The 27109-nt window shown below is 43.9% G+C and overlaps 3 protein-coding genes across 3 annotated transcripts; 2 read left to right on the top strand and 1 right to left on the bottom strand.

Annotated features, from left to right (window-relative positions):
- Positions 1-440: 440 nt before the first annotated feature.
- LOC105162623 (Ubiquitin fusion degradation UFD1 family protein) lies at positions 441-3396 on the top strand. Its single transcript, XM_011080701.3, has 3 exons — positions 441-846; positions 1092-2387; positions 2967-3396. Exons 1-3 carry the CDS (start codon positions 664-666, stop codon positions 3192-3194), a joined length of 1707 nt encoding a protein of 568 aa, XP_011079003.1. The 5' UTR covers positions 441-663; the 3' UTR covers positions 3195-3396.
- A 1342-nt stretch (positions 3397-4738) lies between these two features.
- Positions 4739-25935, bottom strand: LOC105162743 (ribonuclease 3-like protein 3). Its single transcript, XM_020693762.2, is given in 5 exon segments — positions 4739-5014; positions 5016-5168; positions 24474-24606; positions 24917-24930; positions 25545-25935. Coding segments are annotated over 5 exon segments (744 nt in total). The 5' UTR covers positions 25887-25935; the 3' UTR covers positions 4739-4912.
- On the top strand, positions 14193-15590 carry LOC148784347 (uncharacterized). Its single transcript, XM_088877308.1, has one exon. It carries the CDS (start codon positions 14193-14195, stop codon positions 15570-15572), a length of 1380 nt encoding a protein of 459 aa, XP_088733434.1. The 3' UTR covers positions 15573-15590.
- Positions 25936-27109: the final 1174 nt, after the last annotated feature.

The raw sequence follows: 27109 nt of genomic DNA, 5'->3' as shown, positions 1-27109 counted from the left end.
AATTTCACCAATAAAATTGCTAAAATAAAAGATTGTATTCTTGAAATGAAAAATCAGATGACTCATGCAAGAAATTTATACCTAAAATATCCAATAAAATTCAAAAAAATTATTTGTAATATGTTGTTGTTTTGTTAAATTTAAAAACACAAAATTCGAACCCACATGTGCGTTGTCGTTTGGTTGGGGTTGGGCATACGAACTCGATTCTGCTGGTGGGTTGGTGGAAGTATATATTTTCTTAGCGGAATTACTGTTCAAATATGGATACGTATAGGAGTAAAGAGGGAATTTTAATTTGTAGAGTTTAACTTGTGAATATCTTAAAATATTAAAATAAAATGGATTTTGAAACCACAATGGGCCTTGAATCAGTCCATACGGATCGGAATTTCTTCTTCAAAAGCCCAGATGCTTCTCGAAGTCTAAATATGAATCCCGCAGCAATCAGATCAATTGTTGGGTTGGGTAGAGAATTTCCTCTCGTATACTCTATATACAGGCATCAGCAAACCTTTCTCCCCAAGAAATCTGGAAATTCGATTTATATCGCACCAACCAAATAACATTCAATTGAAGGATTCCAATTTTAATTTGATCCGGAGAGAGAGAGAGAGAGAGAGAGAGAGAGAGAGAGAGAGAGAGGGTTTTGGAGTTTGAGGGATGGATTTCGAGTTCAGAAGGGCGAGGGAGAAGTTGGAGAAGGATCAGAGGGAGAGGAAAGAGAGAGCGAAATTGAAGTTGGAGAGAGAGCGGAAGGCTAAAGAAGAGGCCGTTCGCCAGCGCCAAGCTATAGAAGCGGCTCAGCGAGAGCGCCGTCTCGTCGCCGCTGAAGCCGAAGCGAAGGTTCGTTCTTTGATCTTTTGGCCCTTTGTTGCTTCAGTTTTTCGTGATGAATTTAATTATCCCATCATTTGAGACTTTGGAGCAATATTTCTTAGCTTAATTTATACTGCATAAGTTCTACATATGGGTATGATGGTGTATGTATTTGGAACTTATGAAGAGAACGGGATCATTTTAGAGTAAGAGATCTTGATTGTGGGTTTAAATCTGTATTTGTTCACTTCAGATTTATGTGTCTTTCTCAGGCAAATCAGCTAGCAGAAGAAAGTTTACTTGCTGGTCGTGGTGTCAACTTTGCTAGGATTTTAGAAGCTGTTCCTTATGAGGGTAGTGGGGATAAGATCAAATTACCACCTTCCTGTTTCACTGAATTGTCTGAACAAGGAGCTTTCGACAAGGGACCATTGCATTTCTCTTTATCTGTGATTCATCAGGAGGCTCATTTGGGTGCAGACAGTGCTCAAAAAGAATTGTTGAGAAAGACACATGCTGGTGTCCTGGAGTTCACTGCAGTAGAGGGTTTTGTAGCGCTTCCTGTGCACTGTTGGAGTAACTTATTCCCTGCAGCTGCTCTAAGTTCCGCTATGGTAGAAGTCCGTTATGTTTGGCTTCCGAAAGGAACCTATGCAAAACTTCAATCGGTTGAATTTGGATTTTCTGACATTCCCAATCACAAGGCTGTCCTGGAGACGGCCCTTCGCCAACATGCAACGCTTTCCCAAGGTGATATGCTGACCGTTAATCATGGTGTCCTGACATATCATTTGCGCGTTCTTGAGTTGAAACCTTCTTCCAGCATATCAGTTCTAGAAACAGATATTGAGGTTGACATTATGGGTCCGGAGTCTGCAGAAAGAGGAAACCAGCATGTGCTTAAACCTCTCATCCTTGGAAAGCCTGAGTCTGGAGTTGTTGATGAAGGAAACTACGTGTACTATAAGTTCTCTATAGATGACGATACTTGGAATAAAATTTCTTCCAAGGTTGCAAAATTTGTGGTTAATCTAGAGTCACATACACAAGATGGAGATATTGACCTGTATGTTTCCAAGCATCCTCTTCTGTTTCCTACACAGCACCAGCACATGTGGTCATCACACGACGTGGGTTCAAAGGCTTTGGTACTTGGTGTCGAGGATCAAAATTTTGGATCTGGCACTTACAGTGTTGCTGTATATGGCTTCAAAGGGACATCAAACTACCTGGTGTCAATAACTGTTCAAGATGTTTCCAGACAGAAGTTGGGCCAGCATGCTGCATCCTCATCATTTGCTGAGGTAGACACTGTAGAATGCCGGAACTGTAAACGTTATGTACCATCAAGGACCATTGGACTTCATGAAGCTTATTGTAGTAGACATAATATCATTTGCAAGCATACTGGTTGCGGGGTTGTTCTTAGGATTGAGGAGGCTGAGAGCCATGTCCACTGTGAAAAATGTGGTAAAGCTTTCCAACTGGGGGAAATCCAGAAGCACATGAAAGTGTTCCATGAGCCACTTTATTGCTCTTGCGGAATTGTTCTTGAGAAGGAGCAGATGGTTAGTATAAATCTTTCCACAGTTCTTCCCTTAATTCTGACCTTTTGGATTATATCTTTCTTAAATCATTTCTGGTGATGTGATGGTTTACTCGTATAATTTTCAGTTAATTTGCTTAATTCTCAGTCAAAGTCTTCTGGACATTTGCCTTTTCTTGATAGATAAATTATTTATTTAGTAATAGAACAAATGCTATGACATTTTTCAGGCCAGTTTGGCGCTTCATCACAATCAAAATTAAGAGGACTCTAAATAGGGATAGGACCTGTTTATCTACAGGGAAGCGCCTCATTATGCAATGTTATGGCCAAACTGGTACATAGGTTACAAAGTCAAGTCATGAAAACTTTTGCAACTTGTTAAGTTGAGAATGTGATATGATTGCCTACCGCATAAGTGTGAAGATGCTCCAGCTCTGATCTAGGTGGCGGTTGAATGGGGAATATCTCAAAATTTAGGACATCTATGAAGTTGCTGAACATCTATACCATATTATGATGCAGATTCTGGCAATTTTTCACTCCCTTTTTTTCCATTTATGTGTTGGTATTAATTTTTACGTTTGATAATTATTGACAGGTGCAACACCAGTCTTCAGATTGCCCCTTGCGGCTTATTACATGCCGATTCTGTGGAGATATGGTTCAAGCAGGAAATTCTGCTACCGATGCACGGGACCGAATTAGAGGATTATCAGAACATGAGAGCGTTTGTGGATCTAGAACTGCGCCATGCGATTCATGCGGGCGGTCGGTGATGTTGAAGGACATGGATATTCACCAGATTGCAGTACATCAAAAGAACTAGTCTTAATTTCTTATGTTGGTTGATTTGTGTTTGTGGGCCAAAATTCATGAGCTTTGAATATTTGACGGCCTTAGCTTTGTCGACATTGGCTTGACGGCGCTGTCAGGTATGATTTAAAACATGAAGGACTTCTTACCATCCTATGTAATTTGTATATTCTTGTGTACATTTTGTGATTCTAAGGCTTTCTTTTTGCTCAAAATCATGTCCACAGAGCTGTGCTGCAATAGAATCCACTTTCATGTCTTTTATAACTCAGAAATTATGATAACTATTGCTTTAGTAGTGCTTGACTCGAGGGCTTCTGATTGGATTTCTACTCCTTAAAAGATTGAATTTAATTCGAAAAACAACTTTTTGTTAAAGTAGAAAGTGTCTGAAATTGATATAAAAAGTAATTACAAACGAACCAAAGTGTTTCATGAACGAGTTTGAGTTTGATCGAGTATCCACTTCATTTGAGTTTACTATAGTTTATTTAATTGGTTTTTATCATAGCGATGGTATTGATTGAACTGATGTATTGTTTAATTTATTGAAATACTGATATTATTATGTAATTATCGTTTTTATCAAAATAATACTAATAATAAAGAAGAACTGAAATTAAATTAAGATTTCTACATAGAATATACCAGAAAACTACTGCAATGGAGTGTAGAACTGCAAACTGCAATGGTGTTAATTGGTCAATTGTACTGACCGTTAACTCATGAGGTAAGTGATAGTTTTTGAAATACCGGACAGTAAGTGTTGCAACAAGTAAATAAATTGTATTTTTACCCAAAACATTAAACACCCAATCTTCATGTATTAATATAAATTACCAAATCAATGTATAAGAAGTCTAAACAATTCAGATCTTTACAGGAACAACCTCTCTTTTGCAAATTTACAAGCACATGGTGGATGTAATTTACCTAAAAGGGTGTTTTTATAAATTTTTGTTCCCGAATGAGCGTTGATGTAACTTACAATTATAAATCGGGGGGTCGGTGTAATTTAAGTACTCATTATGTCATATATACAGGTTGTATGTATAAAGTATAGGAAGAATTATTTTAACACTCATTGACCTTTTTAGTCTATTTTCACAATCACTCTTACCTTTAAGGAAAATTATATATACACTCTTTAGAAATATCAATATCTTTTATACAAATTATTCATAATTTTTAAAAGATTACACATACATTACTCTAAAAACGTTAATATAATTACATAAAAATATTTATTTTTTTTATTGTGAGGAGTAGTTTCTGTAATTAGGCAAAAAAAAAAAAAAAAAGAATAGTAATGTATGGGTAAATATGATTATCCCTGGAATTTACTTTACAGGCCACTGTTCAGAGACGAATACTATGTTTGTCTTTATTTTCAAACTATTTTCGAGACAAGGTAAAACATACCCAATATTTGTCATCATTCAAACATACCTTATTTAGGTATTTTTAACTATTTTAGCATAAATACATATATATACACACACATATACATAAATATATATATATAAAAAATATGATTTCACAATGATTTGACAATAAATAGTAGTTTTTGTCTTCCAAAACACAACATTAAACATATAATACTTATTTTAAATTATCTCCGACAACAAATTCAAACATATATACTATCTCTAACACACACTTATTTATCTTTGTTTTTTTCTCTCTATCTCTACAAAACACAACAAAACACTCAAAAAACGAATTCAAAGATTATAGATGCTTTTCAACAAGCTTGTGGTATGAAATGAGTGTTGCTCTAAATTTGGCCACAACTCTCTTGGCACTGTATTTGGCTCTCCCAAGGAACTCTCCAGTCTACCGTGAATTCAATTTCTCCGGTTTCCCTCCACAAGTCTCTCATTTTCACTGTGAATTCGTGGCGCTGGCTCAGTTCTTGTAGCTGTGTCACCGGGTGTATCGGTAGAGTTGTTGGAGTTATTATTGGTTCAAGCAAATTCTTCACCACCTGTTGTCATCAATTTACAAATTAAGGTTGGTGTAATAATATCATGGTATTATGAAAAATCTGCAATTTTTTCGTTCGAGTTAATTGCATTTTACCCCCTATAAAGATAGTAATAGCCAAAAACTCTCATAAACAAAAAGAACGACACCTTTGGTCCCTTAAACTTTTTAAAAAGAAGCTTACTGCCTCCTTGCGCAGGAGGCCGCATTGCTCTTCTTTAAGAAAATTATTTAGGTGGGCATATTGCATCTTTTTTAGTTTAGGGTATTATTTGCGTATTACTATTTTCACAGTGAGGACTTCTGACTGAACTCTTTTTAGTCCTACGTATATTAATTTTGGGACTGGCGTTGTCAGGATATCGAGATACTCAAGGTGGTAATTTATCCCTAGTTTGCGTAATTTCAATACATTGCTAAAATGAGATTAAATCATGTAAATTTGACAAATTTGCAATTTTAGTCCTTACGTGCAAAATTTATGCAAAATTTTCATCAGAAATAGCAAAATTCGTAATTTTCAGTCATGTGAGCCTTATTTGATCAAGTCTCTGAAATTTTTTTTTTTTTTTTTCAGTGAACAATCTAAAAATTGCACAAAATCGAAGACATAATAGGGTAAATTGATCAGGTCAATATTTGAATGTTATGAAAAAGTCAATTCCTCAAAACCCTAAAATTATAGAATCAAAAATATAATTTTGCACGGCCATGCACCACCACCCATAGAATCAAGAAAGAGCTCTCAGCATCAAGAAAGAGCTCTCAGTGTGAGGTCATGAGTGTTTCTCTATCTAGAAAGTTTTCTCTCTAGAGTGCCTCAACATTGTCTTGCTCTATCACGATTTTCCTTCAATCTTCTGCAAATTCTGGTTCGATTATTCACTTCTCCTTGTGTTGCTCATCAATTTCACCGAACAATTCTGAGTTTCGAAGAATTTCAGCCGCCTGTAAAGCCTCTACAGTCGGCTGTTTCTACCAGCAAAATCTGTTCCTACTGTAAATTCGCTGTTGCTGCTGCAGATTCTCCATTGCTGCTGGTGGACTTCCTGCAGATTTCAGCACTAATGCGCAGTTTCCAATCCCTCTCAGGCCACATTCAGACGGAGATTCCACTTTTGTTTGGTCAGAAATTTAAATTTTGAATTTTTGAAATTCGAATTTCAACCACATTGGTTGTGCCTGCTGCTGTTTTTTTCAAAATTCTGTTACCTGCGCACCTTCCACCATCTTCACAGACTGTAATCGGTGGTAGAAAGGCCTGAATTTCTGAATTCTCTGGTGAACGGAGTATTCAAATTTTGAAATTTGATTGTGCTGCGAAACTGCCTACTGCTGCCATTATTCTCCATCATTTCTGCAGCTGTTTGTGCATTAGTTTCTGCAGCCGTTTCTGCTGCCGTTTCTGCTGCCGTCCCTCTGCCTGTTATGGCCAAGACTAACAAGGTACGAAAACCAGCTGCCGGCCTGCCCTCCGACCACCCGTCGGCCAAAACTGCAACAGTCAAAGCAGGTGCTACTGCCCGTCTGACGGGTGAGCACCAACCTGACAACAAGAAGCATAAGAAAGTCGACACTGTTACTACCGGCCAACCGTCCGGCCAGTCATTGACGGCATCCGCCAAAACGGCTGAAACACTTAGCAAATCGGCCGTCCAACAACCTGATTCCACAAATACCGGTAAGGCCACATTTGGTGACTTCATATCTTCCTTGGATGGTACCCCCTCCTTCTCTAAGATTGATGCTCCAACGCCCACTGCCTCCCGGCCGGAAGGGAAGCAACCGAATACCGATAATGCAACTGAGAAGTCGGGCAAGGAACATACCTCATTTGCGGGGCTATTTAGCACCAACCGTAGACTCACCGACGAAAACAAACTCAGCAAGTTTGAGCTTGACGATGACCCTCTCACCTTGGAGCCCAATGACATGCTTGATGTTCGAAGCAAGCTGGGGTTTTGCCTCGTCGGCTATATTGCCGGCAAATTCCCAGGACTAAAAGCGATTCGTGCACTGTCCAAATCTTGGGGATCAAGCTTCCAACAACACGAGAGCGGTTGGTTAATCTTTCGCTTTGCCCGTGAAGAGGATAGGCAGCGGATTTTGTCCGAGGGACCTTATTTCATATATGGACGTCCCTCCTTCTTAAACACATGCCGGATTGTTTTGAGTTTAAAGAAGATGATATTAGCCTAACACCGGTTTGGGCCACCCTCCCATCACTCCCCCTTGAGTGCTGGCACCCAAATGCGCTTGGCAAGATAGGCTCTAAAATTGGCAACCCCATTGCCATGGATTCTCTTACGCTGAAGATGGAAAGGGTGTCGTATGCCAGAATACTGGTAGAAGTTGATGCCTCAAAAAAGCTTATTGACCAGGTGGAGTTCGTCATGCCAAACGGCATAACACGGAAACAACCGGTTGCCTATGAGTTCACCCCCAAATTTTGCACCGAATGCAACAGATTTGGCCACCTTAAAGAGACATGTCAGGGCACACTCCCACCGGCCGCGACTGCTGCAGCTGCCCCTACTACTGCACCGGCCGTGACTGCTGCAGCTGCCCTTGCCAATGCACCGGCCGTGACTGCTGCGACTGCCCCCGCTACTGAATGGACTATGGTCCAAAGGAGGAAAAATGGCAAATCAACTGATGTAACAACCAAGCCGGCAGTGGAGGACCACCAACCAAATCCACTGGCCATCACGACGGACAAGGAACGGACTATCAAAAATGAAACACATTCATCCAAACTTCAGGATAATGAGGCTACCACACTGACAGAGTCTGATAACTCATCGACCAATTCCCCGACGGCCAATTTCATGCCGGGAATCAATTCCAATGAGCCTGTACGGGTGTTCAGTAAACCGGTAAAGCAAACAGGAGGGGAGTCTCCCCTTCGATCCCCATGAAGATTGGCTTTTGGAACATGAGGGGATTCAATCGACCCCTCAAACACAATGGGGTTGCCCACCTCATTAAGCATAACCAACTCTGTCTCTTGGGCATTTTGGAGACAAAGCTTGCAGCATCTAAGATTCAGGCTTTTCTTAGCCGATCATTTCCGGAATGGTGCCAAGCCAACAACTTTGACACCATTGCCGGTGGACGCATCTTGGTGATTTGGAACCCGGCAGTTATCGACCTTCAACCGGAGGATATCTCACCGCAAGTTATCCATTGCCGTGCCACGAATAAGTCCTCTCAACTCTCCTTCTATATATCGTTTTGTTATGGGCTATATTCTGTTGTCAATAGAAGGAGTATGTGGGAAAAGCTTACAGTATTGGGACAGATGATAAGCATTCCGTGGCTCATTATGGGAGACTTCAACTGTGTGAAATCTCCTGAGGAAAAGCAACATGGAGTGACGCCAACTTGGTACGAACTCAAGGATTTCGTGGACTGCTGTGCAGCACTTGGACTGCTTGACGTCCCCACAACGGGTTGCTATTACACATGGTATTCCAACTTCAACCCATCCGGATGCCTATCCGACCACTCCCCGGGTATTGTCACTATCTTTGATCATACTCCCACTAAACCAAAACTGTTCCGGTTTTTCAATATGTGGGCAGAACACCCGGACTTCTTATCCACTGTGGAGCAACGATGGAACTTGCATGTGGAGGGAACGCAACAATTCATTCTTTGCAAGAGGCTGAAAGCACTTCAAGCTGAACTGAAAACTTTCAACATGCAGCACTACAGCCACATTTCCACTAGGGCCAAAGAGGCTGACCTTGCACTGCAAGATGCTCAGAACCAGCTTGAAAACAACCCAGGAAATGTAAGGCTTCGGGAATCTTTGGGAGATCTTAGGAGGAAGGCCGTTTTCCTTGCCGAGGCTGAACGAAACTTCTTCTACCAAAAAGCCAAGATTCACTACCTCAAAGAGGGGGACCGAAACACGAAATTCTTCCACGACATGGTGAAAAGGAATGCTGCTAGAAAATCCATCACGGCAGTTACTAGAGCTGACGGGACGATCATTACGTCTGCCGATGCAATTGCCCAAGAGTTCGTCGATTACTATACAACACTCTTGGGCACCGAGTCTCACACCATCCCAGTTGATGATGGAGTGTTCGATTTTGGCCCCAAACTTTCCTCCGAGATTACTGATGAACTTTGCAGGGAAGTCACAGCAATGGAGGTCAAGGACGCAATATTCAACATAAACGACAACAAGGCACCCGGTCCCGATGGATATTCCTCATGCTTTTTCAAGAAAGCATGGAATGTGGTGGGTGACCAAGTATGCAGGGCCGTTCTGGATTTCTTTAGGAATGGCCGGATGCTACGGCAACTGAACCACACCGTCATTGCTCTTGTGCCCAAATCAGAGCATTCCTCTTCTGTTGCTGACTACCGACCGATTTCGTGCTGCAATGTCATATACAAAGCCATCACGAAAATTATATCGGACAGACTTGCACCTGCATTGGGGCACCTTATCGACCATTGCCAATCTGCGTTTATTGGAGGTCGCAACATCACCGACAATATCTTCTTGGCGCAAGAAATGGTGCGGCAGTACTCGAGGAAACGGATTTCACCTCGATGTACTATCAACATCGATCTTCGCAAGGCATATGACTCGGTCTCGTGGACATTTCTCTCCCGAGTACTTCACGGGTATGGTTTTCCCCCTATGTTTATTGACTGGATAATGGAGTGCGTCTGCACCTCATCATTTTCTGTATCTTTGAATGGTTCCCTACACGGATTCTTCCTGGGGAAGAAAGGCCTACGGCAAGGGGACCCGATGTCGCCGGCCCTCTTCCTACTTAGCATGGAATACCTGTCCCGCATGATCAAGAGGAAGACTTCCAACTCAGACTTCAACTATCACCCGAAATGTGAAAAGTTGAAAATCACTCACCTCCTCTTTGCTGACGACTTGATGCTTTTCTCTCGAGGAGACCTTCCATCTATCCACATCTTGATGGAATGTCTGAAAGTTTTTAGGGACGCATCCGGCCTTTCCGTTAACACCTCCAAATCGTGCATTTTTACGGCAGGCATTCGGAATGAAGAACTTGATGAAATCCTTGCTAGGACAGCGTTTGTGAGAGGTGAGATGCCAATCCGATACCTTGGCATTCCATTAGCGGCACAACGACTTTCAGTCAACAACTACTCACCGCTTGTGGACCAAATTGCCAATTGCATTTCGAAGTGGAAGTCGAAATCATTATCTTACGCAGGCCGACTGGAACTCGTCTGTTCGGTTATTCAGGGCGTGGAGTGTTTCTGGCTCCAAGTTTTTCCTCTTCCGGCGGTGGTCATCGAGAAAATTCACCATCTTTGTAGGAATTTCCTATGGAATTCTAGGAGGGCGCCGGTCGCTTGGGAGGAAATCTGCCATCCCAAGGAAGAAGGGGGACTCGGTATTCGGCACATATAATCTTGGAACGTGGCTCTACTTGCCCGTGTACTATGGAACATTCACCGCAAGGCAAACACGTTGTGGGTACAGTGGGTCAACGGTGTCTACCTCAGAGATGCATCAATCTGGGACTGGCAACCGAAGAAGGGGGATTCTCCACTCCTTCAACGGCTTGCCGAAATCCGCAACAGGATGATCATCGAATTTGGAACTTCAGAGGCAGCGATTGAGCAATTGACGAGATGGTCCACCCTAAAGGGACTCCAGACGTCGAAAGCCTATGAGTACTTCAGGCCAAAACTTGCGAGGCAGCCTTGGAAAGCAGCTATTTGGAATGCTTTCATCCCGCCGAAGTACTCGTTCATCATGTGGCTTGGTCTACGCAACAGATTGGCTACACGGGACAGACTCGAGTTCCTCCATGAGGAGGACTTATGTTCACTTTGCATCAACACCAAAGAATCGACCAAACACCTTTTCTTTGGTGCCCGTTTAGCAACTACGTTTGGTCACATATCCGAGTATGGCTTGGGATCAACCGACGTATGTCCACCTTGCACAGTGCGGTGAAATGGCTCAAGAAGGAGAAAACCGGATCCTCAGTTCATAACAAAGCACGACACCTAGCTTTGTCATGCACAGTCTACACCCTTTGGCGGCATCGTAACGAACTCATATTTGAGGGTGCAGTACCCAAACCCGAGGGCCTTATTATTTCCGTGAAGATCACTGTCTATAGGCTCCTCTTGTCACTTTTCCCGCACGGTTTAATTGCTCTTTAAACTTTAGTGTGGGTCCTTTTGTAACTCTCCGGGTATGCCCGGAGTACCTTGTAAATATTACTGGATGAATGAAAACTTACAATTCACCCAAAAAAAGAAAGAGCTCTCAGTCCGTCTTGGATTTCTTTAGGAGTGGGCGAATGCTACGACAGCTCAACCACACTATCATTGCCCTTGTGCCGAAATCAGATCATTCCACCTCTGTTGTGGATTACTGGCCGATTTCGTGCTGCAATGTCGTCTACAAAGCCATCACGAAAATTATCTCGGACCGGCTCGCGCCTGTTTTGGAGCACTTGATTGACCGATGCCAAGCAACGTTCGTGGGAGGCCGCAATATCACAGACAATATTTTCTTGGCCCAAGAAATGGTGCGACAGTACTCGAGGAAACGGATTTCAGCTCGATGTACTATCAACGTCGATCTTCGCAAGGCGTTTGATTCGGTCTCATGGACATTTCTCGCTCGAGTGCTTCACGGGTATGGTTTTGCCCCACTGTTTATATCTTGGATTATGGAATGCGTTTGCAATTCTTCCTTTTCAGTGGCTTTGAACGGCTCCCTTCACGGGTTTTTTCTGGGGAAGAAAGGCCTAAGGCAAGGAGACCCGATGTCGCCGGCCCTCTTCCTTCTTATCATGGAATATTTCTCCCGACTGGTCAAGAGGAACACATCCACTTCCGACTTCAACTTTCACCCCAAGTGCGAGAAGTTGAAAATCACGCACCTCCTCTTCGCCGAAGACCTCATGCTTTTCTCCCGTGGCGACCTTCCATCTATCCACATCTTGATGGAATGTCTCCGAGAGTTCAGGGACGCATCCAGCCTCACCGTCAATACCTCGAAGTCAAGCATTTTCACAGCGGGCATCCAAAATGAGGAGCTTGATGGGATTCTCGCTCGGATGGAATTTGCGAGAGGTGAGATGCCGGTCAGATACCTTGGCATTCCACTTGCGGCACAGCGGCTTTCGGTCACCTACTACTCACCGCTTGTGGATCAAATTGCCAACTGTATTTCGAAGTGGACGGGCAAATCCCTATCTTATGCAGGCCGACTTGAACTTATTCGCTCAATTATTTAGGGGGTGGAGTGCTATTGGCTCCAAGTTTTCCCACTTCCAGCGGCGGTCATCGAGAAAATTCACCGTTTGTGCAGGAATTTTCTGTGGAACTCTAGGAGGGGACTGATCGCTTGGAAGGAAATCTGCCATCCCAAGGAAGAAGGTGGACTTGGCATCCGGCACATACAGTCTTGGAACGTGGCCCTACTTGCTCGTGTACTATGGAACATCCACCGCAAGGCAGACACGTTGTAGGTGCAGTGGGTCAACGATGTGTACCTTAGAGATGCATCAATATGGGACTGGCAACCGAAGAAGGGAGATTCACCACTCCTTCAACGGCTTGCCGAAATCCGCAATAGGGTGGTCACTGAATTCGGGACTTCGGAGGCAGTGATTGAGCAGATGACGAGATGGTCCACCCCAAAGGGTCTCCAGACATCGAAAGCTTATGAGTACTTCAGGCCAAAACTTGCGAGGCAGCCTTGGAAAGCAGCTATCTGGAAGGCTTTTATCCCGCCGAAGTACTCATTTATCTTGTGGCTTGGCTTGCGCGGTAGACTAGCTACGAGGGACAGACTTGGATTCCTCCAAGAGGAGGATTTGTGCTCGCTTTGCATCAACACCAAGGAATTGGCCAAGCACTTTTTCTTTGAGTGCCCATTCAGCAACTACGTTTGGTCACGCATCCGACACTGGCTTGGAATTAACCGGACTATGTCAACCCTTCAAAGTGCGGTCAAGTGGCTCAAGAAGGAGAAAACAGGTTCCTCCGTGCAGAACAAAGCGCGACACCTCGCTTTGGAATGCACGGTGTACACACTTTGGAGGCAGCGCAACGAAGTCATCTTCGAGGGCTCAACAGCCTGTCCCGAGAGGCTTATTAATTTAGTCAAGGTTACATTGTATAGGGTCCTTTGGACACTCTTCCCACACGGTTTTGATTGTTCTTAATCTTTAGCGTGAGCTTTTGTATCTCTCCGGGTATGCCCGGAGTACATTGTAAATGTTATTCTTGGTTGAATGAAACTTACATTTCACCCAAAAAAAAAAAGAAAGAGCTCTCAATGGAGTGAGGTCAAGAGGTTTCTCTCTCTAGAAAGTTTTCTCTCTAGAGTGCCTCATCTTTGGTTTGCTCTTCCATGCCTCTTCTTCAAGTTTCGGCAAATTCCGGACCGATTAAACGTTTCCCCTTCGGCTGCTCATTGTTTCTACCGAACGATTTTGGATTTTGAAGTCATCTTGCCGGCGGGAAAGCCTCCATCAAAGCTGTAAAACAGTTTCTGTTTTTCTGCTGTTTCTACTGCTGTTTTGGGCGTATTTCTGCTACAATTTGCAGCCACTTGCACGGGCTGCATTTTTCTGCTATTGCTGTGTGTTTTTGGCACCATTTTGTTGCTGCAGTGTGCAATTTTTCCACCATTTTCTCTGCAGAAATTCTGCTATTTCTGCTGCTATTTTTGGCGAAAATCTGCTGCATTTTGTAGCCATTTGCATGGGCTGAAGCTCGCTGCTATTGCTGTCCGTTTTGCTACTGTTTTACTGTTGCTACTGTGAGTTTTTCAGCCATTTTTTACGGCCAAATCAAGCTCTGCCGGAGGTAGGTGGGACTTTCCTTTTCTGGCAGCAACAAAAACTGCCTGCTGCCTGCAAACTCTGCACTTTCCCTGCCTGCCTGCTGTTTCCTGCAATTTCTGCAGCTGTTTTCCTATTTTGGAGCTGCATTTTTCTGCAGCAACTCCTCCACTGCTGCACACCTGTTTTTGCTTCAAAAACCAGCCATGGCTAAGAACAAGAAGGTAATGAAACCTGCTGCAAAAACTGCTTCTGGCCAGCCCTCCGGCCGGTCTTCGGCAGCGGCTGAAACTACCAAAAATGCTGCTGCAACAGTCCATCCACCGCCCACAAAACCGGCCAGCGCCGCCACCACCGCCGGCAAGGTTAGTCCATCGAATTTTACAGATTTATTTTCTGACTTGGAGGCTACCCCCTCCTTTCTCAAGAAAGATGTTGCAGCGAACACAACCGACATTCGGTCGAAGGATAAATTGCCGGCGACGGAAAATGCCGAAAAGAAAACGGTCTCTTTTGCGGGACTATTTAGCACCAACCGCCGACTTACCGAGGAAAACAAGCTCACCAAATACGCGGTTGATGATGGCCCATTCACTTTGGGTTCCGACGACTTGCTTGACGTCCGAACAAAATTGGGTTTCTGTCTCGTCGGCTACATTGCCGGCAAATTTCTGGGACTAAAGGCAATCCGTGCACTGTCCCAATCTTGGGGAGCCAGCTTCCAACAACACGAGAGTGGCTGGTTAATTTTCCGATTCGCTCGTGAGGAGGACAGTCAGCGTGTCTTGGCGGGTGGACCATACTTTGTCTACGGACGTCCTCTCCTTTTGAAGCATATGTCGGAATGCTTCGAGTTCAAAGAAGATGATATTAGTCTCACGCCGGTCTGGGCCATGCTCCCATCGCTACCCCTTGAGTGTTGGCACCCAACCGCCCTCGGGAAAATTGGTCCGAGACTTGGCACTCCGATTGCCATGGACACGTTGACCATGAAGATGGAACGGGTTTCATATGCCCGAATCCTGGTGGAGGTCGATGCATCACAGAAACTGAAAGACGAAGTGGAGTTTGTTATTCCAAATGGCATAATGCGTAAGCAACATGTGGTCTATGAATTCACTCCGAAATTCTGCACAGATTGCAGCAGATTTGAGCACTTGCAAGAGACATGCAAAGGTTTAACGGCCGTTCCCCCCATCGTCGTCCCTGCCGCTGCCGCCCCTGTTGCTGCACCAGCTAAGCCGGTAGAGGCAGCAAAGAATAAGCCGGCAGAATGGACAGTCGAGCACAGAAGGAATAAGGGCAAAACTATAGCTACTGCAGCAAAGCCAACAGTAGAGGTGCAGCAACCGCCTTCTCCACCGGCCGGCAAAGTGGAACAGGGGAAGCAGAACATGAGGGCACCGCAACCGCGAAAGCCTGAGGATGCAGTGGTTCTTTCACCGGCTGATTCTGTAAGCTCATCAACTGATTCGTCGACGGCCATACAAAATAAAATGCCTGGGAGAAAGACCGAGGAGAATGCAGCGTTGGGCGGCACATCGAAAAAGAGGGCCGAAGGGGAGTACCCCCCTCAATCCCCATGAAGATAGGATTCTGGAACGTGAGGGGCTTTAATCGGCCTCTCAAACACAATGGGATCGCCCACCTCATTAAGAATAATCGGCTTTGCCTCTTGGGCATCTTGGAGACAAAGCTTGCAGCATCATCTATTCCGAAGATTCTAAGTCGCTCATTTCCGGGATGGTGCCAAACCAACAACTTTGACACCATCGCTGGCGGACGCATCCTTGTGGTTTGGGACCCCGCAGTCATTGACCTACATCCGGTTGACTGCCGTGCCACGAATAAGTCTTCTCAACTCTCCTTCTAGATTTCATTTACATATGGTTTTTATTCTGTTGTCAATCGAAGGAGCATGTGGGATAAACTTACTGATTTGGGACAAGCACTTAGCATGCCATGGCTTATAATGGGCGATTTCAACTGTGTGAAATCTCCCGAGGAGAAGCAGCTTGGAGTGGCACCGACTTGGTATGAGCTTAAAGATTTTGTGGACTGTTGTGTAGCACTTGGATTACTCGACGTTCCCACTACGGGCTGCTACTACACATGGTATTCCAACAACGAAAGCAACCCCGTATGCTGCAAGCTCGACCGGGTCTTATACAACAATGAATGGCTTGAAGCCGGCTTGTATTGCAGCGCCCATTTCAATCCACCGGGATGCCTATCCGACCACTCTCCGGGTATTGTTTCTATCTTTGATCATGCACCCACCAAGCCAAAATCGTTCTATTTTTTCAATATGTGGACAGATCATCCGGATTTCTTAGCTACTGTTGAAGCAAGATGGAATTTGAGCGTGGATGGAACGCCGCAATTCAAGATGCCCAGAACCAACTTGAATCCAATCCGGGAGATGTGGCGCTACGGAACTCTTTAGGAGATCTTAGGAAGAAGGCTGTTTTTCTCGCCGAAGCCGAACGACACTTCTTCTACCAGAAAGCCAAAATCCACCATCTTAAAGAGGGGGACCGCAACACCAAGTTCTTCCACGACATGGTGAAGAGGAATGTTGCTAGGAATTCCTTCGGGGCAATCACTAGGGCGGACGGGACTGTTATCACTGTTGCCGAGGATATTGCACACGAGTTTGTTGATTACTACACATCACTTCTGGGCACCGAGGCTCACACCCTCCCTATCGACGATGGTGTGTTTGAATGGGGGCCCTTACTTTCCCCTGAGCATACTGTGGAGCTTTGCCGGGCAGTCACGCCGTTGAAAGTCAAGGATGCCATCTTCCATATTAGCGACAACAAGGCTCCCAGGCCAGATGGATATTCCTCGTGCTTTTTCAAAAAAACATGGAACATTATCGGTGATCAAGTTTGCAGGGCCGTCTTGGATTTCTTTAGGTGTGGGCGGATGCTACGGCAACTCAACCACACTATCATTGCCCTTGTGCCGAAGTCAGATCATTCCACCTACGTTGCGGATTACCGGTCGATTTCATGCTGCAATGTTATTTACAAGGCCATCACGAAAATTATCTCGGACCGGCTCGCGCCCGCTTTGGAGCACTTGATTGACCGATGCCAAGCTGCGTTTGTTGGAGGCCGCAATATCACAGATAATATTTTCTTGGCCCAAGAAATGGTGCGGCAATACTCGAGGAAACGGATTTCACCTCGATGTACTATCAACATCGGCCTACGCTCGGTCTCATGGACTTTTCTCTCCCGAGTTCTTCACGAGTATGGATTTCCTCCACTATTTATATCATGGATTATGGAATGCGTTTGCAACTCTTCCTTTTTAGTGGCTATGAATGGCTCTCTTTATGGGTTTTTTCTGGGGAAGAAAGGCCTTCGGCAAGGAGACCCGATGTCGCCGGCACTCTTTCTTCTTAGTATGGAATATTTCTCCCGATTGGTCAAGAGGAAAAGATCTACTTCGGACTTCAACTTTCACCCAAAATGTGAGAAGTTGAAAATCACACATCTCCTCTTTACCGACGACCTCATGCTTTTCTCCCGTGGCGACCTACCATCTATCCATGTCTTGATGGAATACCTCCAGGAGTTTAGGGACGTATCCGGCCTCACCATCAACACCTCTAAGTCAAGCATTTTCACAGTGGGTATTCAAAATGAGGAGCTTGATGGGATTCTCGCTTGGATGGAGTTTGCGAGAGGTGAGATGCCGGTCAGATACTTGGCATTCCACTAGCGGCACAACGGCTTTCTGTCACCAACTACTCACCACTTGTGGATCAAATCGCCAACTGCATTTCGAAGTGGACGAGCAAATCATTATCTTATGCAGGCCGACTGGAACTTATCCGTTCAGTTATTCTGGGGGTGGAGTACTTTTGGCTCCAAGTTTTTCCACTTCCAGCGGCGGTCATTGAGAAAATTCACCGGCTTTGCAGGAATTTTATATGGAACTCTAGGAGGGCACCGATCGCTTGGGAGGAAATCTGCCATCCCAAGGAAGAAGGTGGACTCGGTATTCGACATATTCAGTCTTGGAACGTGGCTCTCCTTGCTCGTGTATTATGGAACATCCACCGCAAGGCAGACACGTTGTGGGTGCAGTGGGTCAACGGTGTCTACCTCAGAGGTGCATCAATTTGGGACTGGCAACCAAAGAAGGGGGATTCTCCACTCCTTCAACGGCTTGCCGAAATTCGCAATAGGGTGGTCACCGATTTTGGGTCTCCAGAAGCAGCAATCGAACAATTGACAAGATGGTCTACCCCGAGAGTGTCTCCAAACATCGAAAGCTTATGAGTACTTCAGGCCGAAACTTGCGAGGCAGCCTTGGAAAGCGGCTATATGGAAGGCTTTTATCCTGCCGAAGTACTCATTTATCTTGTAGCTTGGCTTGCGCGGTAGACTAGCCACAATGGATAGACTTGGGTTCCTCCAAGAGGAGGATTGTGCTCACTGTGCATCAATACCAAGGAATCGGCCAGGCACCTTTTCTCTGAGTGTCCGTTCAGCAACTTCGTTTGGTCACGCATTTGACATTGGATTGGGCATCAACAGGACTATGTCAACCCTTCAAAGTGCGGTTAAGTGGCTCAAGAAGGAGAAAACAGGTTCCTCCGTGCAGAACAAAGCGTGACACCTCGCTTTAGCATGCACGGTCTACACACTTTGGAGGCAACACAATAAAGTCATCTTTGAGGGCTCAACGCCCTGTCCCGAGGGGCTCATTAGTTCAGTCAAGCTTACATTGTATAGGGTTCTTTGGACGCTTTTCCCACACAGTTTGATTGTATCTTAATCTTTAGCGTGGGGTTTTTTGTATCTCTCCGGGTATGCCCGGAGTACACTGTAAATATTCTTGGATGAATGAAACTTACATTTCACCTAGAAAAAAAGAAAGAGCTCTCAGTGAGGTCAAGAGGTTTCTCTCTCTAGAAAGTTTTCTCTCTAGAGTGCCTCATCTTTGTTTTGCTCTTCCATGTCTCTTCTTCAAGATTCTGCAAATTTCGAACCGATTAAATGTTTTCCCTTCGGCTGCTCATCGTTTCTACCGAACAGTTTTGGGTTTTGAGGTCGTTTTACCGGCTGAAATGCCCCCACCAAAGTTATAGAACTGTTTTTGCTGTTTCTGCTGCTGGTTTGGGCGAATTTCTGCTGCAACTTGCAGCCATTTGCAAGGGCTGCAGCTCGCTATCATTTTGCTGCTGTTGCTGTGCATTTTTGCCATTGTTTTGCTGCTGCAGCTGGGCATTTCTCCTCCATTTTCACAGGCCAAAATCAGCTGCAAACGGGTTTAAATTCTGCTGCAATTTGCAGCCATTTGCATGGGTTGCAGCTTGCCACTGTGTTGCTGTTGTTGCTGTTCGTTTTGCCATCATTTTGCTGCTGCTTCTGTGCATTTTTACACCATTTTTGCCGGCCAATCCAAGCTGCCCGGAGGTAGGTGGGTCTTTTCCATTTCTGACAGCAACTAAAACTGCTTACTGCACTGCAAAGCCTGCACTTTCCCTGCCTGCCTGCTGTTTCCTGCAATTTCTGCAACACTTTCCTGTTTTGGTGCTGCATTTTTCTGCAGCAACTTTTGCCACTGCTGCACACCCCCATTCTGTCTCAAATATCAGCCATCGCAAAGAACAAGAAGCCTTTGAAAACTATTGCAAATGCTGCTTCACGCCAGCCCTCCGGCCGGTTTTCGGCAACAGCTGAAACTGACAAAATTGCTGATGCAACTGTCCATCATCCGCCTCTCAAACCAGCCGGCCAGCATGCTAATGCCACCACCACCACCACCAAGGTCAGTCCTTCGGATTTCAGTGGTTTCATTTCTGACTTGGAGGCTTCTCCCTCCTTTATTGCAAAGAATAATGTAGAGAAAGAACCGGTCCCCGGCCGGAGGCAAAACAGCCGGCGAAAGAGGCCACTATTGAAAATACCCGCTCGGATAAAGTCTCTTTTGCAGGATTATTTAGCAACAACCGCAAATTAACCGATGAACATAAGCTCACAAAATTTGCGGTGGATGATGGCCCCCTCATGTTGGGGTCCGATGACCTACTTGATGTCCGGGCCAAATTGGGATTCTGCCTCGTTGGCTACGTGGCCGGCAAATTCCCTATACTGAAAGTAATACGAACACTTTCCCACTCTTGGGGAGCAAGCTTCCAGCAACACGAAAGTGGTTGGTTAATCTTTCGTTTTGCCCGAGAGGACGATAGGCAGCGAGTACTAGCCGGTGGTCCCTATTTCGTGTGTGGACGGCCCTACTATTGAAGCACATGTCGGACTGCTTCGAATTTAAAGAAGATGATATCAGGCTCACGCCGGTTTGGGCCACACTTCCATCTCTGCCCCTTGAGTGTTGGCATCCGAACGCTCTAGGGAAGATTGACTCCAGGATTGGCACTCCGATTGCCATGGATTCCCTCACGATGAAAATGGAACGAGTCTCGTACGCCAGAATCCTGGTTGAAGTGGATGCATCAAAGAAGCTAATCAAGCAAGTGGAGTTTGTTATGCCAAATGGCATAACTCGAAAACAGCCGGTGGCTTATGAATTCACCCCCAAGTCTTGTACAGCTTGCAACAAATTTGGGCACTTGCAAGAGACCTGCCAAGGTCTACCGGCCATTCCCCCCACAGCCGTCCCGGCCGCTACCACTCCCGTTGCTGCACCTGTCAAGCCGGCAGAGGCAACAAAGTCAAAGCCTGGTGAATGGACGGTCGTGAATAGGAGGAACAAGGGTAAAGCCACAGCTACTGCAACTAAGCCGATAGTGGAGGCGCAGCGACCGACTTCTCCACCGGCCGGCAAGGTGGAACAGGGTCGGCTGAGCATGAAGGCACCACAACCACTCAAGCTTAAGGATAAAGAGGTTCCTTCACCAGCAGCTTATTCAGGAAGCTCATCAACTGACTCCCCGACGACCACTCAACATGAAATGCCGGGGATTAAAACCGATGGGATTGCAGGGACGTATAGCCATCCGGAGAAGTAGGCAGGAGGGGAATCTCCCCCTCTATCATTATGAAGATCGGTTTTTAGAACGTGAGGGGCTTTAACCGGCCTCTCAAACATAATGGGGTTGCCTACCTCATTAAGAATAACCGGGTTTATCTCTTGGGCATTTTGGAGACAAAGCTTGCAGCATTATCTATCCAGAAGATTCTCAGCCACTCATTTCCGGGGTGGTGCCAAACCAACAACTTTGACACCATCGCTGGCGGACGCATCCTTGTGGTTTGGGACCCGGCAGTCATTGACATACATCCGGTGGATATATCACCCCAAGTGATTCACTGCCGTGTCACGAATAAGTCCTCTCAACTATCCTTCTATATTTCATTTACATATGGTCTTTATTTTGTTGTTAATAGAAGGAGCATGTGGGAGAAACTATCTGATTTGGTCAATCACTGAGCATGCCATGGCTTATTATGGGCGATTTCAACTGTATGAAATCTCCCGAGGAGAAGCAGCTTGGAGTAGCTCCGACTTGGTATGAGCTTAAGGATTTTGTGGACTGCTGTACATAGCTTGGATTACTCGACGTTACCACTATGGGCTGCTACTACACATGGTATTCCAACAATGAAAGCAACCCCGTATGGTGCAAGCTCGATCAGATCCTTTACAACAATGAATGGCTTGAGGCCGATTTGCATTGCAGTGCCCATTTCAATCCACCGGGATGCCTTTCCGACCACTCTCCGGGTATTGTTTCTATTTTTGATCCTGCACCAACTAAGCCAAAACCGTTTCGCTTTTTCAATATGTGGGCAGATCATCCGGATTTCTTAGCTACTGTTGAAGCTAGATGGAATTTGAGCGTAGATGGAATGCCGCAATTCAGCCTTTGTAGGAGACTGAAAGCACTTAAAGGCGCGCTTAAGGCATTCAACACGCAGCACTACAGCCACATCTCCGCCAGGACTAAAGAAGCTGAGCTTGCCCTGCAAGTTGCCCAGAACCAACTTGAATCCAATCCGGGAGATGTGGCACTAGCCGTTTTCATTGCCGAGGCCGAATGACACTTCTTCTACCCGAAAGCCAAGATCCACCATCTTAAAGAGGGGGACCGCAACACCAAGTTCTTCCACGACATGGTGAAGAGGAATGTTGCTAGGAATTCCATCGAGGCAGTCACTAGGGCGGATGGGACTGTTATCACTGCTGCCGAGGATATTGCCCAAGAGTTCGTTGATTACTACACATCACTCTTGGGCACCGAGGCTCACACCCTCCCTGTCGATGATGGTGTGTTTGAATGCGGCCCCATACTCTCCCCCGAGCATACCGCGGACCTTTGCCAGGCAGTCACACCAGTGGAGGTCAAGGATGCCATATTCCATATTAGCGACAACAAGGCTCCCGGCCCAGATGGATATTCCTCGTGCTTTTTCAAGAAAGCATGGAACATTGTGGGTGATCAAGTTTGCAGGGCCGTCTTGGATTTCTTTAGGAGTGGGTGGATGCTACGGCAGCTCAACCACACTATCATTGCCCTTGTGCCGAAGTCAGATCATTCCACCTCTGTTGCGGACTACCGGCCGATTTCGTGCTGCAATGTTATCTACAAGGCAATCACGAAAATCATCTCGGACCGGCTCGCACCTGCTTTGGAGCACTTGATTGACCGATGCCAAGCTGCGTTTGTAGGAGGCCGCAATATCACGAATAATATTTTTTTGGCCCAAGAAATGGTGCGGCAGTACTCGAGGAAACAGATTTTACCTCGATGTACTATCAACGTCGACCTACGCAAGGCGTTTGACTCAGTTTCATGGACATTTCTCGCCCGAGTTCTTCACGGGTATGGTTTTCCCCCACTGATTATATCTTAGATTATGGAATGCGTTTGCAATTTATCTTTTTTTCAGTGGCTTTGAACGGCTCCCTTCATGGATTTTTTCCGGGGAAGAAAGGCCTAAGACAAGGAGACCCGATGTCGCCGACCCTCTTCCTTCTTAGTATGGAATATTTCTTCCGACTGGTCAAGAGGAAAACATCTACTTCGGGCTTCAACTTTCACCCCAAGTGCGAGAAGTTGAAAATCACACATCTCCTCTTTGCCGACGACCTCATGCTCTTCTCACGTGGCGACCTTCCATCTATCCATGTTTTGATGGAATGCCCCCAAGAGTTTAGGGACGCATCCGGCCTCACTGTCAATACCTCTAAATCAAGCATATTCACAGCGGGCATTCAAAATGAGGAGCTTGACGGGATTCTCGCTCGGACGAAGTTTGCGAGAGGTGAGATGCCGGTGAGATACCTTGGCATTCCACTAGCGGCACAGCGGCTTTGGGTCACCAATTACTCACCGCTTGTAGATCAAATTGCCAACTGCATTTCAAAGTGGACGGGCAAATCCTTATCTTATGCAGGCCGACTGGAACTTATTCGTTCAGTTATTCAGGGGGTGGAGTGCTTTTGGCTCCAAGTTTTTTCACTTCCAGTGGCGGTCATCGAGAAAATCCACCGGCTTTGCAGGAATTTTCTATAAAACTCTAGGAGGGCACCGGTCGCTTGGGAGGAAATCTGCCATCCCAAGGAAGAAGGTGGACTCGGTATTCGGCACATATAGTCTTGAAACGTGGCTCTCCTTGCCCGTGTATTATGGAACATCCACCACAAGGCAGACACGTTGTGGGTGCAATGGGTCAACGGTGTCTACCTTAGAGGTGCATCAATCTGGGACTGGCAACCGAAGAAGGGGGACTCTCCACTCCTTCAACGGCTTGCCGAAATCCGCAACAGGGTGGTCACTGATTTTGGGTCTTCGGAGGCAGCGATCGAACAGATGACGAGATGGTCTACCCCAAAGGGTTTCCAAACGTCGGTAGCTTATGAGTACTTCAGGCCGAAATTTGCGAGGCAGCCTTGGAAAGCGGCTATATGGAAGGCTTTTATCCCGCCGAAATACTTATTTATCTTGTGGCTTGGTTTTCGCAGTAGACTAGCTACAAGGGACAGACTTGGGTTCCTCCATGAGGAGGATTTGTGCTCACTATGCATCAACACCAAAGAATCGGCCAAGCACCTTTTCTTTGAGTGCCCGTTCAACAACTTCGTTTGGTCACGCATCCTACACTCGCTTGGCATTAACCGGGACTATGTCAACCCTTCAAAGCGCGGTCAAGTGGCTCAAGAAGGAGAAAACAGGTTCCTCCGTGCAGAACAAAGCGCGACACCTCGCTTTGGCATGCACGGTTTGGAGGCACCACAACGAAGTCATCTTTGAGGGCTCAACGGCCTGCCCCGAGCGGCTTATTAGTTTAGTCAAGGTTACATTGTATAGGGTCCTTTGGACGCTTTTCCCACACGGTTTCATTGTTTCTTAATCTTTAGCGTGGGCTTTTGTATTTCACCGGATATGCCCAGAGTACATTGTAAATATTCTTGAGTGAATGAAACTTACATTTCACCCAAAAAAAAAAATATAATTTTGCAGATCGACAATCATGAAAATGGAGGAGAAATTTATATACCTTCCATGTTGTTTGGATGGAGGATTTGGAGTCAATGTATATGGCTCCAATCAAGGATTCAACAACGTCAGCAAGCACCTTTGGAGCATCAATCAACCCTGATGAATGCAAAGGATAATCCACCATTGCTTCCCTAACTCATTCGTCTGCATGCAGACAACATATGCAATAACCAAAAATTATTTACTATGCTTATTTTCATTTTCAAGTGATCTCTTAAACGAATCAAAATATATATACTTAATATTTGTCATAATACACAAACATTTTATTTAGGTGTTTTTAATTGTTTTAGTATAAATACATACATATACATAAATATATAAAAATACATAACTTAACAATGAATCGTAATTTTTATCTCCCAAAACACAATATTAAATAATAATACTTATTTTAGATTATCTCCAAAAATAAATCCAAACATACATACTATCTCTAACACATACTTATTTATCTTTGTGTTTTTCTCTCTCTCTCTCTTTATCTTCACAAACCACAACAAAACACTTAGAAAATGAATTCAAACACTATGATTAATTGTATTATATCTCATATATTTTAGACAGATCCAAACATTATCTCTCAACTACAACTCACAGGCAATGAAATTCTCTATACTTAATGCTATGCAAACTCGAGTTGATCGGTTTTTGTTAGTCTTTCTTTCTTCCTTTCTTTCTTTCTCTCTTTTTTTTTTTTTATGTGTTGATTGGGTAAAAAGTTGGTGGTTCGGACAAATTAAAACTTTTATTTCTATCAAAAGAATTATTACATACTAGCATTAATCGACCCACACTCGATGGATGTATATATATAATACTTAATTATTTTTATTATATTATTTAATTAAATAAAATAAATTAATGGAGCCGTGTTAGTGGTCCCACATATATTTTTCATCAATTATTGGATGAAAAATGCACGTTAGGATTAAAATTAAAAAAAATTCAAATTATGTAACGCAATGTCGGAAAACAGTAATAAATTAGACTAAATTAAAAAACACTCTAAAAAGCAATTTTCCAAAAAAAAAAAAAAAGAAAAAAAAAGAGTAGAAGTATGATATACTTGTATTGCAAGCAAAGGTATATTATGTCGTAGATATTCATGCAGCCGGTGTCTCAGAGCCGCACGTGCAAGCTTCTCAGTGTCAGCGTTGGCAGCCCGAAGTCTGGTGAGCCTAGCCGGGTCCAAATCCGGGTACAGAAAGTAGTGCTCTTTGGTAATGAAGAAATGCAGAGCTGCATCCCCAACATGCGCGAGCCACTCAAAGGAGGAGCAACCCTCCTCGTAGGAGTGATGGGTGAACGCTTGTTGTAAGAGAATCGGGTCGTGGAACCCGTACCCGGTTATCAACTGGATCTCCTTGACAAGATTAGGGTTTTCTTCTTGTTCTTCTCCCATGATCATATGATTTCTTTTTTCTTGGTGGAATAGATGGAGAAGAGGAATGATGATATTTGAATGACTACTGCTTTTTTTTTTTTTTCTTTTGGGATAAATTACAACCACATATTCTAAAATTTGACATAATTAAAAATATCCTCCTCAAAAGAAAATAATTATGTAGTCCTCTAGACTATAAGGTATAAATTACTATTTTATTCTTACTAATTTTTTTTTAAAAAACATTTGAAAAAATATATAAAAAAATGAGGTAGGGTAAAGTAAATAATCTATAAGGTATGTATAAATCCATAATTAAAAAAAATTAAAAAATTCTAAAAAAATATATCAAATTATGACTTATAATTCAATAGGGCATTTTGGCTACTTCACTATAAAAATTGAATAAAAACTTAATAGATCCCGATAACATAATGGGCTTGTCCGACGGATATTAAAATTAGAGAGTATTTATAATTTATTATACAATAAGAATATATTTGTAATTATTTTAAATTTTAGGAAAAATTGTTGCAATTTTTGGTTTCTTTTTCCACTATTTTGTAATTGTTGACAAGACACAGAGCATGAATAATGACATCCCATATGTAGAGTAGGTTGGCTTTTGAGTTATATATGGGGGCGATGGATTCAAATTATAGATTTTTTCTTGCCTTTATTTGAAAAATAAAATAAATAAATGAACTCTAGCAATTGGGTTTTTATTTATTTATGCTTTATTTGAATTTATTTTCGATAATATCTTTGTTTATTTGGCTGCAAGATGAAGGAATGTCTGAGTAGGCTTACCTACTTAGATTCTTGCAAACTTCAATTTTGCCTCTTCTGTTTGTGGAGAAAAGTTCCAAATGAATGAGTTGACATTTCAACAATTTGATTTTATCAAGATGTGGGGTTGGTTTGTTTCAAGGAAGAGGATAGAGAAAGCGAAAGGGGGATGAAAAATGAAAAAATACGAGAGAGAGAAAGAATAATAGTTTTTTTTCAAATTGTTTGGTATAATTAAAATGGAAGAAAGTGTTAAATATTTTTTCTTATTTGATACGAGAAAAATAAAATTAAGAAGAAAAAATTAATTTTTGTAATTTTACTGATTAACTATTATAATTTTATTTATTTTATATTAGAAAATAAACAAGTCAATATTATATTGAAGTAATTTTTAGTTCATAGAAAATTTAAAATTCTTAAGTAAAAATATTTGTCAAACAATAACAAGAATATTT

This window comes from Sesamum indicum, linkage group LG13, assembly GCF_026168435.1.
Source record: "Sesamum indicum cultivar Baizhima isolate 11 linkage group LG13, ASM2616843v1, whole genome shotgun sequence".
NCBI lineage: Eukaryota > Viridiplantae > Streptophyta > Magnoliopsida > Lamiales > Pedaliaceae > Sesamum > Sesamum indicum.
Note: the sequence above shows the minus strand (reverse complement) of the source record. Positions and strands in the feature narration are given on the sequence as shown.

Excerpts from the sequence above, each read along its gene's own strand:
- LOC148784347 (XM_088877308.1), top strand. The coding sequence starts at position 14,193 with ATGGCTAAGAACAAGAAGGTAATGAAACCTGCTGCAAAAACTGCTTCT.
- LOC105162623 (XM_011080701.3), top strand. The coding sequence starts at position 664 with ATGGATTTCGAGTTCAGAAGGGCGAGGGAGAAGTTGGAGAAGGATCAG. Across the intron at positions 847-1,091 it reads CCGCTGAAGCCGAAGCGAAG|GCAAATCAGCTAGCAGAAGA; the intron begins GTTCGTTCTTTG and ends TGTCTTTCTCAG. Across the intron at positions 2,388-2,966 it reads TTCTTGAGAAGGAGCAGATG|GTGCAACACCAGTCTTCAGA; the intron begins GTTAGTATAAAT and ends AATTATTGACAG.